Source organism: Miscanthus floridulus, chromosome 7 (genome assembly GCF_019320115.1).
Source record: "Miscanthus floridulus cultivar M001 chromosome 7, ASM1932011v1, whole genome shotgun sequence".
NCBI classification, from domain to species: Eukaryota; Viridiplantae; Streptophyta; class Magnoliopsida; order Poales; family Poaceae; genus Miscanthus; species Miscanthus floridulus.
In genome coordinates this window covers 133,141,415-133,153,751 of record NC_089586.1, presented here as the reverse complement: position 1 = coordinate 133,153,751, position 12,337 = coordinate 133,141,415, and the positions used below count along the sequence as shown (strand labels likewise).

The window sequence follows — 12,337 nt, the reverse complement described above, 5'->3', positions numbered from 1 at the left end:
ATTGAGTTGAATATTCTTGCATCATCGGTCATGTGTTGAGTGCACCCACTATCAAGAACCCAATGCCTTCCTCTGGCTTTGTAATTAACCTATAAAAGAAGATTAATTCTTTTAGGTACCCAAACTTGCTTGGGTCCTTGAAGGTTAGTCACTAAGCTCTTTGGTACCCAAATGACTTTCTTCTTTGAGCCCATCTATGGTTTACCAATGAACTTAGCCTTTACACCATTTGCGCCTTTTGTAAGCATATAAAAAGAATCAAGCTTAATGGAGGATACATTAGCTTGTGACTTTTTGTTCATGCACTTTTGCTCTATATGACCAACTTGCTTATAACTAGTGCAAAACCGACCATTGTTCTTCACAAAACTAGTTTTGTGAGGAGCAAAAGCCGCCTTGCCTTTTTTGGTGGTATAGCCCAATCCCTCTTTGTAGAGAGAAGCTCTTTGGTTACCCAAGCACATAAGCAAGCGGTCCTCACCACCATAGGCCTTAGCCAAAGTGTGAGTGAGCTTGTTGACCTCCTTCTTGAGGTTCTCATTCTCAACCATTAGTGAGGCATCACAAGTGAAACCATCACTACTAGATGATGTGGAAGTAGAAGTACTACAAGAAGGGTTAGTGGGAGCAACAATGATAGGAATAGATAATGATTCATTAATTATATCACAAGTTAAGCCTATATTACAAGTTTTAACATGCTTCTTTTTATTTTGCTCATCAAGTAAAGAGGAATGAACCTTTTCAAGCTTTTTGTGAGCCTTGCCAAGCTTCTCATGGGCTTCCTCTAGCCTCTCATGAGTTGCTTTGAGCTCATCAAGGGCTTGCTTAAGGGCTTTTGCCTCCTTATTCAAGCTCTTGCATTCCCTTCTCTTAATGTTAAAGTGTTCTTTAGCATCTTCTAGCATGTCATATAGTTCATCCTTAATAGATTCATCATCATCACTATCACTTTCATTTTCATTTTTATTATCATGTTACTCATCACTTCCATCATCATAAATTTGTACCTTAGTGGCCTTAGCCACGAAGCATGATGGAGTGTCGAAGAGAGAAGACTTCTCATTGATTGCAATACTTGCAAGTGCCTTCTTCTTGGTGGTCTTGTCATCATCACTATCATCATCATCATCATCATCACTTGAGGAAGCATCACTATCCCAAGTGACCACATATGAACCACCCGTCTTCTTCTTGAAGGTCATCTTGTCCTTCTTCTCTTTCTTTTCCTTCCTGTCCTTCTTCTTGTTCTTCTTGTTATCATCATCATTGTCGCTATTGTATGGACATTGAGCAACAAGATGATCTTTACTTCCACATTTGAAGCACCTTCTTGACTCTTCCATGTTCTTGGATGAAGATTTCTTTCTTCTAGCACGGTACCCTTTCTTCACCATGAACTTGCCAAATTTCTTGATAAAGAGAGCCATCTTCTCATCATCATCATCATCCCATGAGCCATCTTCTTCACTTGATGTATCTTGCTTTGCTTTGCCCTTAGATGATATGGCCTTGAATGCCACGCTCTTCTTCTCATCTTTCTTCTCTTTCTTTTCTTCTTTCTCATCATCATCTCTATATGTATCATCGGTCATTATGTCTCCCAACACTTGGTTTGGTGTCATGGTGTCCAAACCACTCCTCACTAGAATAGTGACCAATATGTCAAATCTTAAAGGCAAACATCTCAAGAACTTGTGGGAGAAGTCCTTGTCCTTCATCTCTTCTTCAAGTGCCTTGAGATCATTAACAAGCACTTGAAGCCTATGGAACATCTCTGGCACACTCTCATCCTCTTTCATCTTGAAGCTTGCAAACTTCTCTTTGAGAATGTATGCCTTTGCACCCTTCACGATGCCCTCAAATGATTCTTCCAACTTCTTCCAAGCCTCATGAGCCATCTCAATATTCTTGATTTGCTCAAATATTCTCTCATCAATTGCATCATGAATGGCACTTAGAGCAATGCCATTGTTTTGGAGAAGCACTTCTTCGGCCGCGGTGGAATTTTTTAGATCACCAATCTCAATTTTGGTTTCTACCACCTTCCACACTTTTCTATTGATTGACTTGATATGTGTGGTCATCTTTGATTTCCAATACAGATAATTTGTGCCATCAAATTGGGGTGGCTTCTTGGTGTTGTTGATTTGAGCTATTTTTACACCGAATGTTGTTAAGCCTCAAATCACGGTGACCTCGGCTCCGATACCACTTGAAAGGTCATAATGGCTATAGGGGGGTGAATAGCCTAATAAAAATTTCTACAACAACACTTAGCAAACTGGTTAGACAATTATGAGGCGATGCAAGTATTACGCTAGCCTACCAAAAATGCAAGCCACCTACAACGATTCTAGTTGATATAGTTTCTATCCACACAATATCTATGTCCCTACACTAAGTTAGTGTGCTCTCAAAGGCTAACTAAAGAGCTACACTAACCAAACTAATAAGCTCTCACAACTAGCTACACTAAAAAGCTTGACAACTAGTTTGTGGCAATGTAAAGAGAGTGAGCAAGATAGTTATACCACCGTGTCGAGGAGCGAACCAATCAATCACAAGAATCAATATCAATGAAGATCAATCACCTCAGAATCAAATGATGAACACAATGATTTTTTACCGAGGTTTACTTGCTTGTCGGTAAGCTACTCCTCGTTGTGGCGATTCACTCACTTGGAGGTTCACGCGCTAATTGGCATCACACGCCAAACTCTTAATAGGGTGCCACACAACCAACACAAGATGAGGATCACACAAGCCACGAGCAATCCACTAGAGTACCTTTTGGCTCTCCGCCGGAGAAAGGTCAAGAACCTCTCACAATCACCACGATCGGAGCCGGAGATAATCACCAACCTTCGCTCGACAATCCTCGCTGCTCCAAGCCGTCTAGGTGGCAGCAACCACTAAGAGTAACAAGCGAGTCCCATAGCAAAACACGAACACCAAGTGCCTCTAGATGCAAACACTCAAATAATGCACTTGGATTCTCTCCCAATCTCACAAAGATATTGAATCAATGATGGAGATGAGTGGGAGGGATTTGGCTAAGCTCACAAGGTTGCTATGTCAATGCAAATGGCTAAGAGAGTGAGCTTGATTCGGCCATGTGGCTTAAATAGAAGCCCCCACGAAATAGAGTCGTTGTACCCCTTCACTGGGCACAACGCGGGGTGACCGGATGCTCCGGTCATATTGACCAAACGCTGGACCTCAGCATCTGGTCACGCGATGCGTGCCACATGTCCCCTCTCTTCAAATGTTGATCGCCCAATCTCAACGGTCAAGTGATGATCGAACGCAGCAGCTCAAAGTGACCGGACGCTGAACCCCAGCGTCCGGTCATTTCCAGTAAGCATCCAGAGATGACTTTTCACGACCGGACGCGTCCGGTCATGCTTGACCGGACACACCCAGCGCCCGGTCATACGGCGACTCCCCTATGCGCTGTCACATCAGCAGGACCGGACGCACCCCTCCAGCGTCCGGTCACTAAGTGACCCAGCATTCGGTCAGAGACCGACGCCAGTGTCTTCGCTGCTTCTACTGACCGGACGCGCCGGTCCAACCAAGGCCAGCGTCCGGTCACTCACAGTGACATCTGTCTTTTCTGTCTAGGGTGCCGGTGGCACCGTAGGACTATCCACACTCTACGGGCGGACACTCCGCTGGTGAGGTTCCTCACCCTTGCTCAAATGTGCCAACCACCAAGTGTATCACCTTGTGCATATGTGTTAGCATATTTTCACTAACATTTTCAAGGGTGTTAGCACTCCACTAGATCCTAAATGCATATGCAATGAGTTAGAGCATCTAGTGGCACTTTGATAACCGTATTCCGATACGAGTTTCACTCCTCTTAATAGTACGGCTATCGATCCTAAATGTGATCACACTCACTAAGTGTCTCGATCACCAAAACAAAATGGCTCCTACCATTTATACCTTTGCCTTGAGCCTTTTATTTTTCTCTTTCTTCTTTTCAAGTCCAAGCACTTGATCATCACCATGTCATCACCATCATCATGTCATGATCTTTATTTGCTTCACCATTTAGAATGTGCTACCTATCTCATGATCACTTGATAAACTAGGTTAGCACTTAGGGTTTCATCAATTCACCAAAACCAAACTAGAGTTTTCACACGTATAGGATCTGGAAGAGTTTTTCAATTCTAAAAGTCCAAAGTGATGGATCCATTCTTGGAAGCTATCTACCCACTTCTGGTTAACCACACCATTACTCTTTTCATTTCTGTTAGCCACTAGATTGAAGTCACCACCTATCAAGGTGGGACCATCCCAATTTCCTACCAGATCATACAACTCTTGAATAAAATCTGATTTTCCTTCTTCATAAGGGGAACCGTACACAGTAATAAATCTCCAAACCAACTTAGTATCATAGTTTTTAATCATGCCCGACACATAAAACTTTGTTTTTTGCCAGGCTAAAGCCTCAAACTTTCTCTCATTTATCCCTACCAGGATTCCTCCCGCTGTGCCCTCCGCGGACAAGTAATTCCAAACAAAATCACTGCTAGCATAGTTAAGAAATGAGTCTTCAAAAGACTCTTTTTTGGTTTCCTGAAAGCTAACAAAGTCTAGATTATTATCTCTAATAAAATCAATTATGCATTGCAATTTGCCCCTTTTATTGAGGCCTCTAATGTTCCATGTTGCTCCTATTATTGGAAACATTTAAAATATTGGAGGTCTCAAGGCCTTTATTAACTATCTGAACCCATGAATAACTTTCCTTTAGCCTATTCTCCTTCAAAGGATTAGAAGTATCAGTTTGCTGTTCAATCAGTGGATCAGTCCTATTATTAGGAGCTAATACATCATCCAGATCTACAGGTATTTTAACCTTAGGGTTATTGTGCAAAAAAAATAATCTACTTTCCATCTCATTATTTTGAATAACATCAATGTTATGCTTAATGACATTATTATTATCTCCCAAAACTATATCAACCCTAGCAGTTAAGCTAATCAGGTTACTCTCAAGAGTACTGGAAGTATTAAGAGGTTTTAAGTTATAAGGCTTAGTACCTCGAGACAAGTTTAGGTAGCTTTTATATTCTTGTGCCTTTTGCATCATGGTCTTGCCATCTTCTAGGTATCTTCTTGGTCTTGGGATCCTTTGAGTAGGTCCCCATTGAGTCTTCCTTTTTTGCTTCTTCGTCTCTTGTTGATCTTCGATTAGCGCAGCCTCTATTTGAATAGTGTCCTGCATTAGTGCATCACCAAACCCTTCTCCCAGTTCCTGGACTTCTAATTCATCATCAGAATCCTGTAACTCCATCCTTCTAAGCACCAGCGAGCATTCTTTATGTGAACTACCAGCTTTGGTCATCCTTCTAAACTCCTCCCATTTTGAGTGATTAGATTCATCATCCATCAATGTTTGCCATTTGTTACCCACAATTTTACAGTCTGGGTCTTGCACACATACTGGCTCTAGAGTAAGCACATCCATATGATCAGAGCACATCGAGACTGTTCCTACGTTCTGTAAGGACATTGAAGCTTGACTCTCCAAAACCTCAGATGAAGCCACTAAAGTAGGATCATCTGTGATTGCCTTCCCTGTCTCACCCTGCTCACAGATATGCTGAGTTCTAGTAAACTCAAGTTCTGGCGTCTCAGTATCTTGCAGAGTCTGGCCACAGTTTTCATCAATGAAACCCGGGCTTCCCAAAGTCAGTGTTTGTCCAGCTGTCAACAGCTTTGGTTCCAATCCTCTCATGAGGGACATGAGTTGTAACTCCTGATCCATCTCTATCATATTCACCTCAGCATTCACTGTCTTACAGCTAGAATTTGCATTTGATTTGGTAGTCGGAGTTTTCATTTTTGAACTTTCCCCAGCCTGAAACTCTATAGTAGGTGGCTTCTCCACTCCACCATCATCATCCAAATCATCGGCTTCGTCATCATTATCCAGATTATCATCATCACCACCTCCATCATCAGTACCTTTACTCTTCAGCTCCTTCTCTGCCTCCCTCTCAACCAGGAAAGATACTAGAAAGATCTTCTTGTTCATCTCAAACAATCTATCAGCAGGAATCTTCATAGGATCTTTGTAGGAAATCTTAACTCTCACCACTTCATAGAAAGTTTTGAAGAGGGTTGTCCAATCCACCTCAATCAGTAACCCAAAGCTAGAAGCAATCTATGCAAACACTTTCTAGTGACACCATCTTGGGGGAATTCCCTTCATCTCAACTCAAACATCTTGAAGGACAGCATATGGTGCCAGATCACCAACCCATTCAAGGACTTCAACTTGAAGGGTAATTCTTAATGTCTGCCACTCTCTTGTGGGGAGGGAACCTAACCAAAAACTGCCTTGGCTCCAACTCCCTAATCTGCCACGGCCAATCCTTGCAATAGATCACAGAAAGCTCACCTTCCAATTCTGCTAAAGTGACAGATCCAGTCTTAACTTTGACTATACCATAGTTTGTCAGATTCAACCATTGAGTGGATTCAACATTGGGGACCTCCAAGTGGTAAAAACCAAGACCTAGACAGGCACTACCCATGTAAGCAGCAGTTGGGTGATCCAGTTTCCACACAGGGCAATCATTCATATGATGTCCAGCCACAGCACAGATAAAACAAATCTTAGGTTTGGTGCAATTGCCAACGAAATGTCCAGGCTCTCCACAATTGTAGCAAGTCAGCTTTCTATAGCGAGGGTCAATCACAAAAGGGGGATTCTCAGGAATCTCAGTACCTTGGACCCTTCCCTGCTTAGCCCCCGGCGGTGGCAGTTGTTGAATCTGAGAATTTCAAAATTTGGAACGATGGGGGACAGACGAGACGTACGGATTGGGTTGCGTTGCGTTGCTGGGAAATGCAGGATGTCAGCTTTGGTGATCAACGTTATCTCAATCCAGTCAGTTCTAACTGGGATAAGAAAGAAGATGAAGAAGAAGCAGCAGCACGAGTGTGATATATTTCTGCACGAGGAGGAGGACGACGACACGTTGACTGTCGCCATTTTACGTCAGTACGTACTACTGTCTCCATGCACGTCGTGGGTCTGTCAATGCAAAGACGAAGACCACGAGCTAGCTTTAGCTAGGTGCCCTGTTTGCTTGGTTGTTCATCAGGCATCAGTCATGAGATGTGGATATGGATGCTGAATTGCTTGCTTGCTGGTGGACAGCAGGATCGGAAGATGGCAACCAAGAAGCCATTGCTATATGTATGGTATGGAATGGATAGACAGGCACCCAACGCCGGCACGCCGCCCCTGGATACATACCCAGGACAGGAGCACTCATCGGCGGTGTCCACACCGTCAGCAGAAGCAGAATCGATGTAGGCTTCCTCTAGTTCCATTCAATGGTGAGCGCCGGTTTCCTCCAACTATTCAGGTGATAAATACATAAATTGATGCCAAGATATTAAGGGGTCCATAGCTCAGTGGTAGAGCAATTGACTGCAGATCAATAGGTCTCCGGTTCGAACCCGGATGGGCCCTTGTTTATCTTTTTTTAGTGAAGGCTGTGTTTTTTTTAATTTTAATTTGTCTCTTTGTTTTGTGTCCGATTAGTGGAGGCTGTGTTTTTTTTATTTAAATTTGTCTCTTTGTGTCCGATCCTCACCGCTTCTCCCACCCATTGCTGCCTGCAATTAGTAACAGTTGCTTATTATTAGTAGTAATAAGGTCCTTTTGGTTTTTGTTTTTGTTTTTGTTAAAAGTTTCTGCTGCTGCTAGAACACACAGGTATACAGAAACAAGTCACATAGCTGCATGCAAGCGATAATTGCTAAATTCAGAAGATATACTTTATATTGTGGAAAAGAAAAGGAAAGGAGATGAGAATACCTGACTTTTGCTGAAAGAGTTTTTTTGTTTGCTCTTATATAAAGGTATATATATCTATGCTCTCCTACCGTGAACCGTTGTACGTGCACCGAAATACTTTAGTAAAGCACATGCCCTTAGGGTTGGGGTAGATTTTACTTTCTCCTCTCTCTTTTTCAGCATCCTTATTAATCTGTATGAAAAGTTTAAACAATTTTTTTATTTTAAAACGGAGGGTATATATAACTGGCCGGGGTTACATATTAGTTGGTTGCACGGCAGCACAGAGCGAAGAAGCATCATGATGTTTTGAAACACACAAGTTGTTCGCTTCGCCGAAAAGCCAGACTAAAGTACCATTCGTTAGTTTATTGTATGAGAAAAACACGTATCATTGCTGATAAGTTGAAGCGAACAGAAATTTGACCCGCCGGCCGGCACGACGGCGACCAGCTGCGGCTGAATGGAAGAAAACCACCACGGCAGGCTCCATGTTTTTACATTGACTGCCCGTACGCGCCCTCCGAACCCAGCCCGTACGTAGACCAGCAGCAGCGTCAGCCAACTTTACTTTGCCTGGGGTGCACGCATGTTCTCGGGTTGGAGTTGGACCAAACAAAAGATGTGCATGCACGCACTCATGTTAATAGAGCTAGAGGACGGAGATTTGATCAACTCAATAGGAGCGAGCATGCATGCGTTTTGTGGTCGTTCAATCTAACTTGTACCACACGTACCCTGTATGTGCTACGACTGCTACAGGCTGCCAAGTTCATGCAAATGGAAATGAGCTGGCATATCGATCGATAACATACAATTTCATGCATTGAACTGATACTGATGAATGGAAAGTCAGCCAGCACAGCCGCAGGCCAGCTGACAGCTGAGCAGAGGACACACTAAGATCATGAGATGGCTTAATATGCCTGCCTAATGATATGGTACCGTTTTCACCCTCTTCTTTTGGAGAAAGCCACTCTTTTTCATTTTTAATTAGCTAATTAATTGAATATAAATGATACCATCATCGGTCAACATTTGATGGAAAAAAAACAGAAGCCAATAGCATCATATATATTTATAAACAGAGGATCAAAGTAATATATTGTTTATGAAAGTACATATATATTAGCTACCGGGATCCGCCTTGTACGTACTGCGAGTGTGTGTATATGCAACTAGTGTGTAGGGATACAAAACAAGCATCCATTTTATATAGGAGCTAACTAGCAGCTGCATACGCGTACGTACGTGTAGTGATGCACATCACGTGCCTATTATTATTATATAAATCACTCGAGCACTAGTGTAACCTCTGCCTACATACATATGAAAAATATGTAATCAATTCGTTTCATGATGTATCTATAGATATTTATCTATAGTATTATATATAAGTGGAGCACAACTTAAGCTGTGTTTAGTTTACGAAATGAAAATTTTTGGATATCACATCGGATGTTTCGGGACGTCGGAAGGGGTTTTCGGATACTAATAAAAAAAACTAATTACATAGCTCGCCTGGAAACTGCTTGACGAATTTATTAAGCCTAATTAATCCGTCGTTAGCACATGTTAGTTACTGTAGCACTTATGGCTAATCATGGACTAATTAGTCTTAAAACGTTCGTCTCGCGATTTCCAACCAAACTGTGCAATTAGTTTTTTTTTCGTCTATATTTAATACTACATGCATGTGCCGTAACATTTGATGTGATAGTTTGAGGTGAAAATTTTTGACCAGGCCTCAGTACTCCTGCAGCTATTAGCTAATCAAGTAGGCATGATAGATGTGACGACCAGCTAGCTAGCTAGCTGGGCCGATGATGACGTGGCAGTAGCAACAGCAGTAGCAGCTGCAGTGTGGTCCACCACCTCCAGTGGTGTGAGGCGGAGCTGGATGCCATCGGAGGGCCTGAGCGAGAGCATGATCTTGGGCGCGTGCCGGTACTCGGGCGCCACCGACACCCGGAACCGGCGCAGCAGCATGGCCAGCACGACGCGGTACTCCATGGCCGTGAGGTTGCGGCCGACGCAGATGCGGCCGCCGAAGCCGAAGGGGAGGAACCCCATGCGGTGGCGGCACCCGCCCTGCACGGGGTCACGGGCGAAGCGCTCCGGCCGGAACTCGTGCGCGTCGGCGCCCCACAGCTCCACGTCGTGGTGCATGGTCACCACGTCCACCCACATGTTGGTGCCGCGCGGGATGACGACGCCGGTGGACTTGCCCTCCGCCGTCACGTCCTCCAGCGCCTGCCGCTGCACGTTGGGCGACGGCGGGTAGAGTCGCAGCGCCTCGTTCATGACCCACCCCATCTTGGTGAGGCGGCCAAGCGCGGCGGCGTCGAGGTTCTGGTGGTCGCCGAGCTCGCGCGCCACCTCCTCCCGCAGCGCGTCCTGCCAGTCCGGGTGCGCGGCGAGCATGAGCAGCGTCCACGACAGCGCCAGCGCCGTGGTCTCGTGCCCGCCGAAGAAGAAGGTCTTGCACTCGTCCACCAGCTCCCGCGTGGTGAGCCGCCGCTCGGCGCCCGCCGTGGCCTCCGTCCCGGCAAGCAGCAGCGACAGCAGGTCCTTCCCCTGGCTGCTGCTCCCCCGGGAACGGCGGCGGCGCGCGTCGATGATGTCCATGAGCAGGGCATCGATCTCCCGGCCCAGGCGCCACGCGTCGTAGGTCTTGCGCACGTGCAGCAGGCGCGCCAGCGGCACCCCGACGAGGCGGTTGGACTGGAACAGCATCGCCTGCATGGCCTGCAGCTTCCGGAACACCCGCGCGCCGGCCTCGTCGTCCGCCACCCCGAAGCTCGCCTTCGCGATGATTTCCGCAGCGTTGCGGACCACGCCCCTCTCCACGTCCACGACGGCGCCCTGCCCGTTGCCGGCCGCCGCCACCGCGTCGCCCCACTCGGCCAGCATCTTGGCGGTGGTCTCCTGCATCAGCCCGATCACGTCCTGCATACCAATTACCATCACCTTCAGCATGGCCTTCTCCGTAACTCAGTAAAGAGAGTTCAGATTTGCCATGTTCCATACAGGGCTTCGGTATGTCTTGTACTGTGTGTGTATACTCTGCTCTCCCTCTTCTTCAACATCTATCCATAGTGTGTGTAGAGATGAACAACGCTTGTTCATGGTCGGCTTAGCTAGTGGCTGCTCGGCAACACTAGTGGATGCTCGACAAAGCTGGTGAGTAGTTCACTCACCTGAGCCGGTGACCCTATGGTCTAACAAGTGATATCAGAGCCGTACAAGCGCTGTTGCCAGACTAACCACTGGCGATGACGGACGGTTCGAAGATGGGCGACAGCAGTGGCACTGCTGTGGCTGCCCAGCCATGACCGGAGGTCGTTGTTCGCATGGCGTGGGAGGTCAGCGGCACCAGTTGGCCGACGCTGACTCGCACAAACTATGGAGAGCGGTCGGTAACCATAAAGGTCAAGCTCAGAGCCGACGGCTTTGGAATGCTGTTGACAAGGGCACCGATAATGAGGAAGATGACATATCAGCGTTGGAGGCTATCATCGCTGCTGTACCGGCGGAGTACAGGGAGCCGTTGGGGACGAAGAGCTTGGCTAAGGAGGTGTGGGAGGCTATTGCGGCGATACGCGTCGGTTTCGACCGCGCAAAGAAGATGACGACCTAGATTCTAAAGCAGGAGTACGCCAACCTCAAGTTCAAGGATGGTGAAACGGTGGAGGAATTCTCCCTCCGCCTGCAGATGCTCATCAGCAAGCTAAAGAGCCATGGCGTCACCATCGACGAAGAAGTGGCGGTCTCCAAGTACCTCCGCTCTGTGCCGATAAAGTACATCCAGATCGCTCTCTCCATAGAGACGATGCTGGACATGTCCACCCTCACCATTGAGGATGTGACAGGCTGTCTGCGGGCGGTGGACGAGCGCCTGGAGCAGGTGATATCAACGAAGGACAGCGGCAAACTGCTGCTGACGGAAGAGGAGTGGGCTGCTCGGAGGAACTCTGGGAAGGCAGCCTCCTCCAGCCGCGGTGGTGATGGCAAGCACCACGACAAGGCTTCTTCGGAGAAGAAGAAGCAGGTCGACCCATGTCGGTGTTTCGAACAAACACCAGCTAGTAAATTTGTAATTGTTGCGCGTTAGGCCCGGATGGTGCACTAAAGGACACGAGGTTTATACTGGTTCAGACTGAACGTCCCTACATCCAGCCTGCTGCTGCTGCTGCTCGTGTTATTAGTACTGAAAAAGGTTCGTAGTAGGGGGTACAAATGGTGTGGTAGAGCGACGGAACCAGACGGTGGTCGACATAGCCCGATACATGATGAAGGCCAAAGGCATGCCGGTAAGGTTCTGGGGGGAGGCGGTGACCACAGCGGTGTTCATCCTCAATCGCGCTCTAACCAAGGCCCTGACGGGCAAGACGCCATTCGAAGCTTGGTATGGGCGCAAACCAACCGTGTCCTTCCTCCGGACATTCGGCTGCATCGGCCACGTTAGGAAGACAAAGCCGAACCTCACCAAGCTAGAGG

The 12,337-nt window shown here is 46.5% G+C and overlaps 1 protein-coding gene and 1 non-coding gene across 2 annotated transcripts; one reads left to right on the top strand and one right to left on the bottom strand.

Annotated features, from left to right (window-relative positions):
* The first annotated feature begins 7,438 nt into the window (after nucleotides 1–7,438).
* TRNAC-GCA (transfer RNA cysteine (anticodon GCA)) lies at nucleotides 7,439–7,510 on the top strand. The gene has a single exon. It is a non-coding gene; the product is annotated as a tRNA-Cys (tRNA).
* A 2,130-nt stretch (nucleotides 7,511–9,640) lies between these two features.
* On the bottom strand, nucleotides 9,641–10,816 carry LOC136466325 (cytokinin hydroxylase-like). The gene has a single exon (XM_066464700.1). The coding sequence runs from the start codon at nucleotides 10,814–10,816 to the stop codon at nucleotides 9,641–9,643; it is 1,176 nt and encodes a 391-aa protein (XP_066320797.1).
* Between the last annotated feature and the right edge of the window lie 1,521 nt (nucleotides 10,817–12,337).

Coding starts and splice junctions, on each gene's coding strand:
- LOC136466325 (XM_066464700.1), bottom strand. CDS start 10,816: ATGCTGAAGGTGATGGTAATTGGTATGCAGGACGTGATCGGGCTGATG.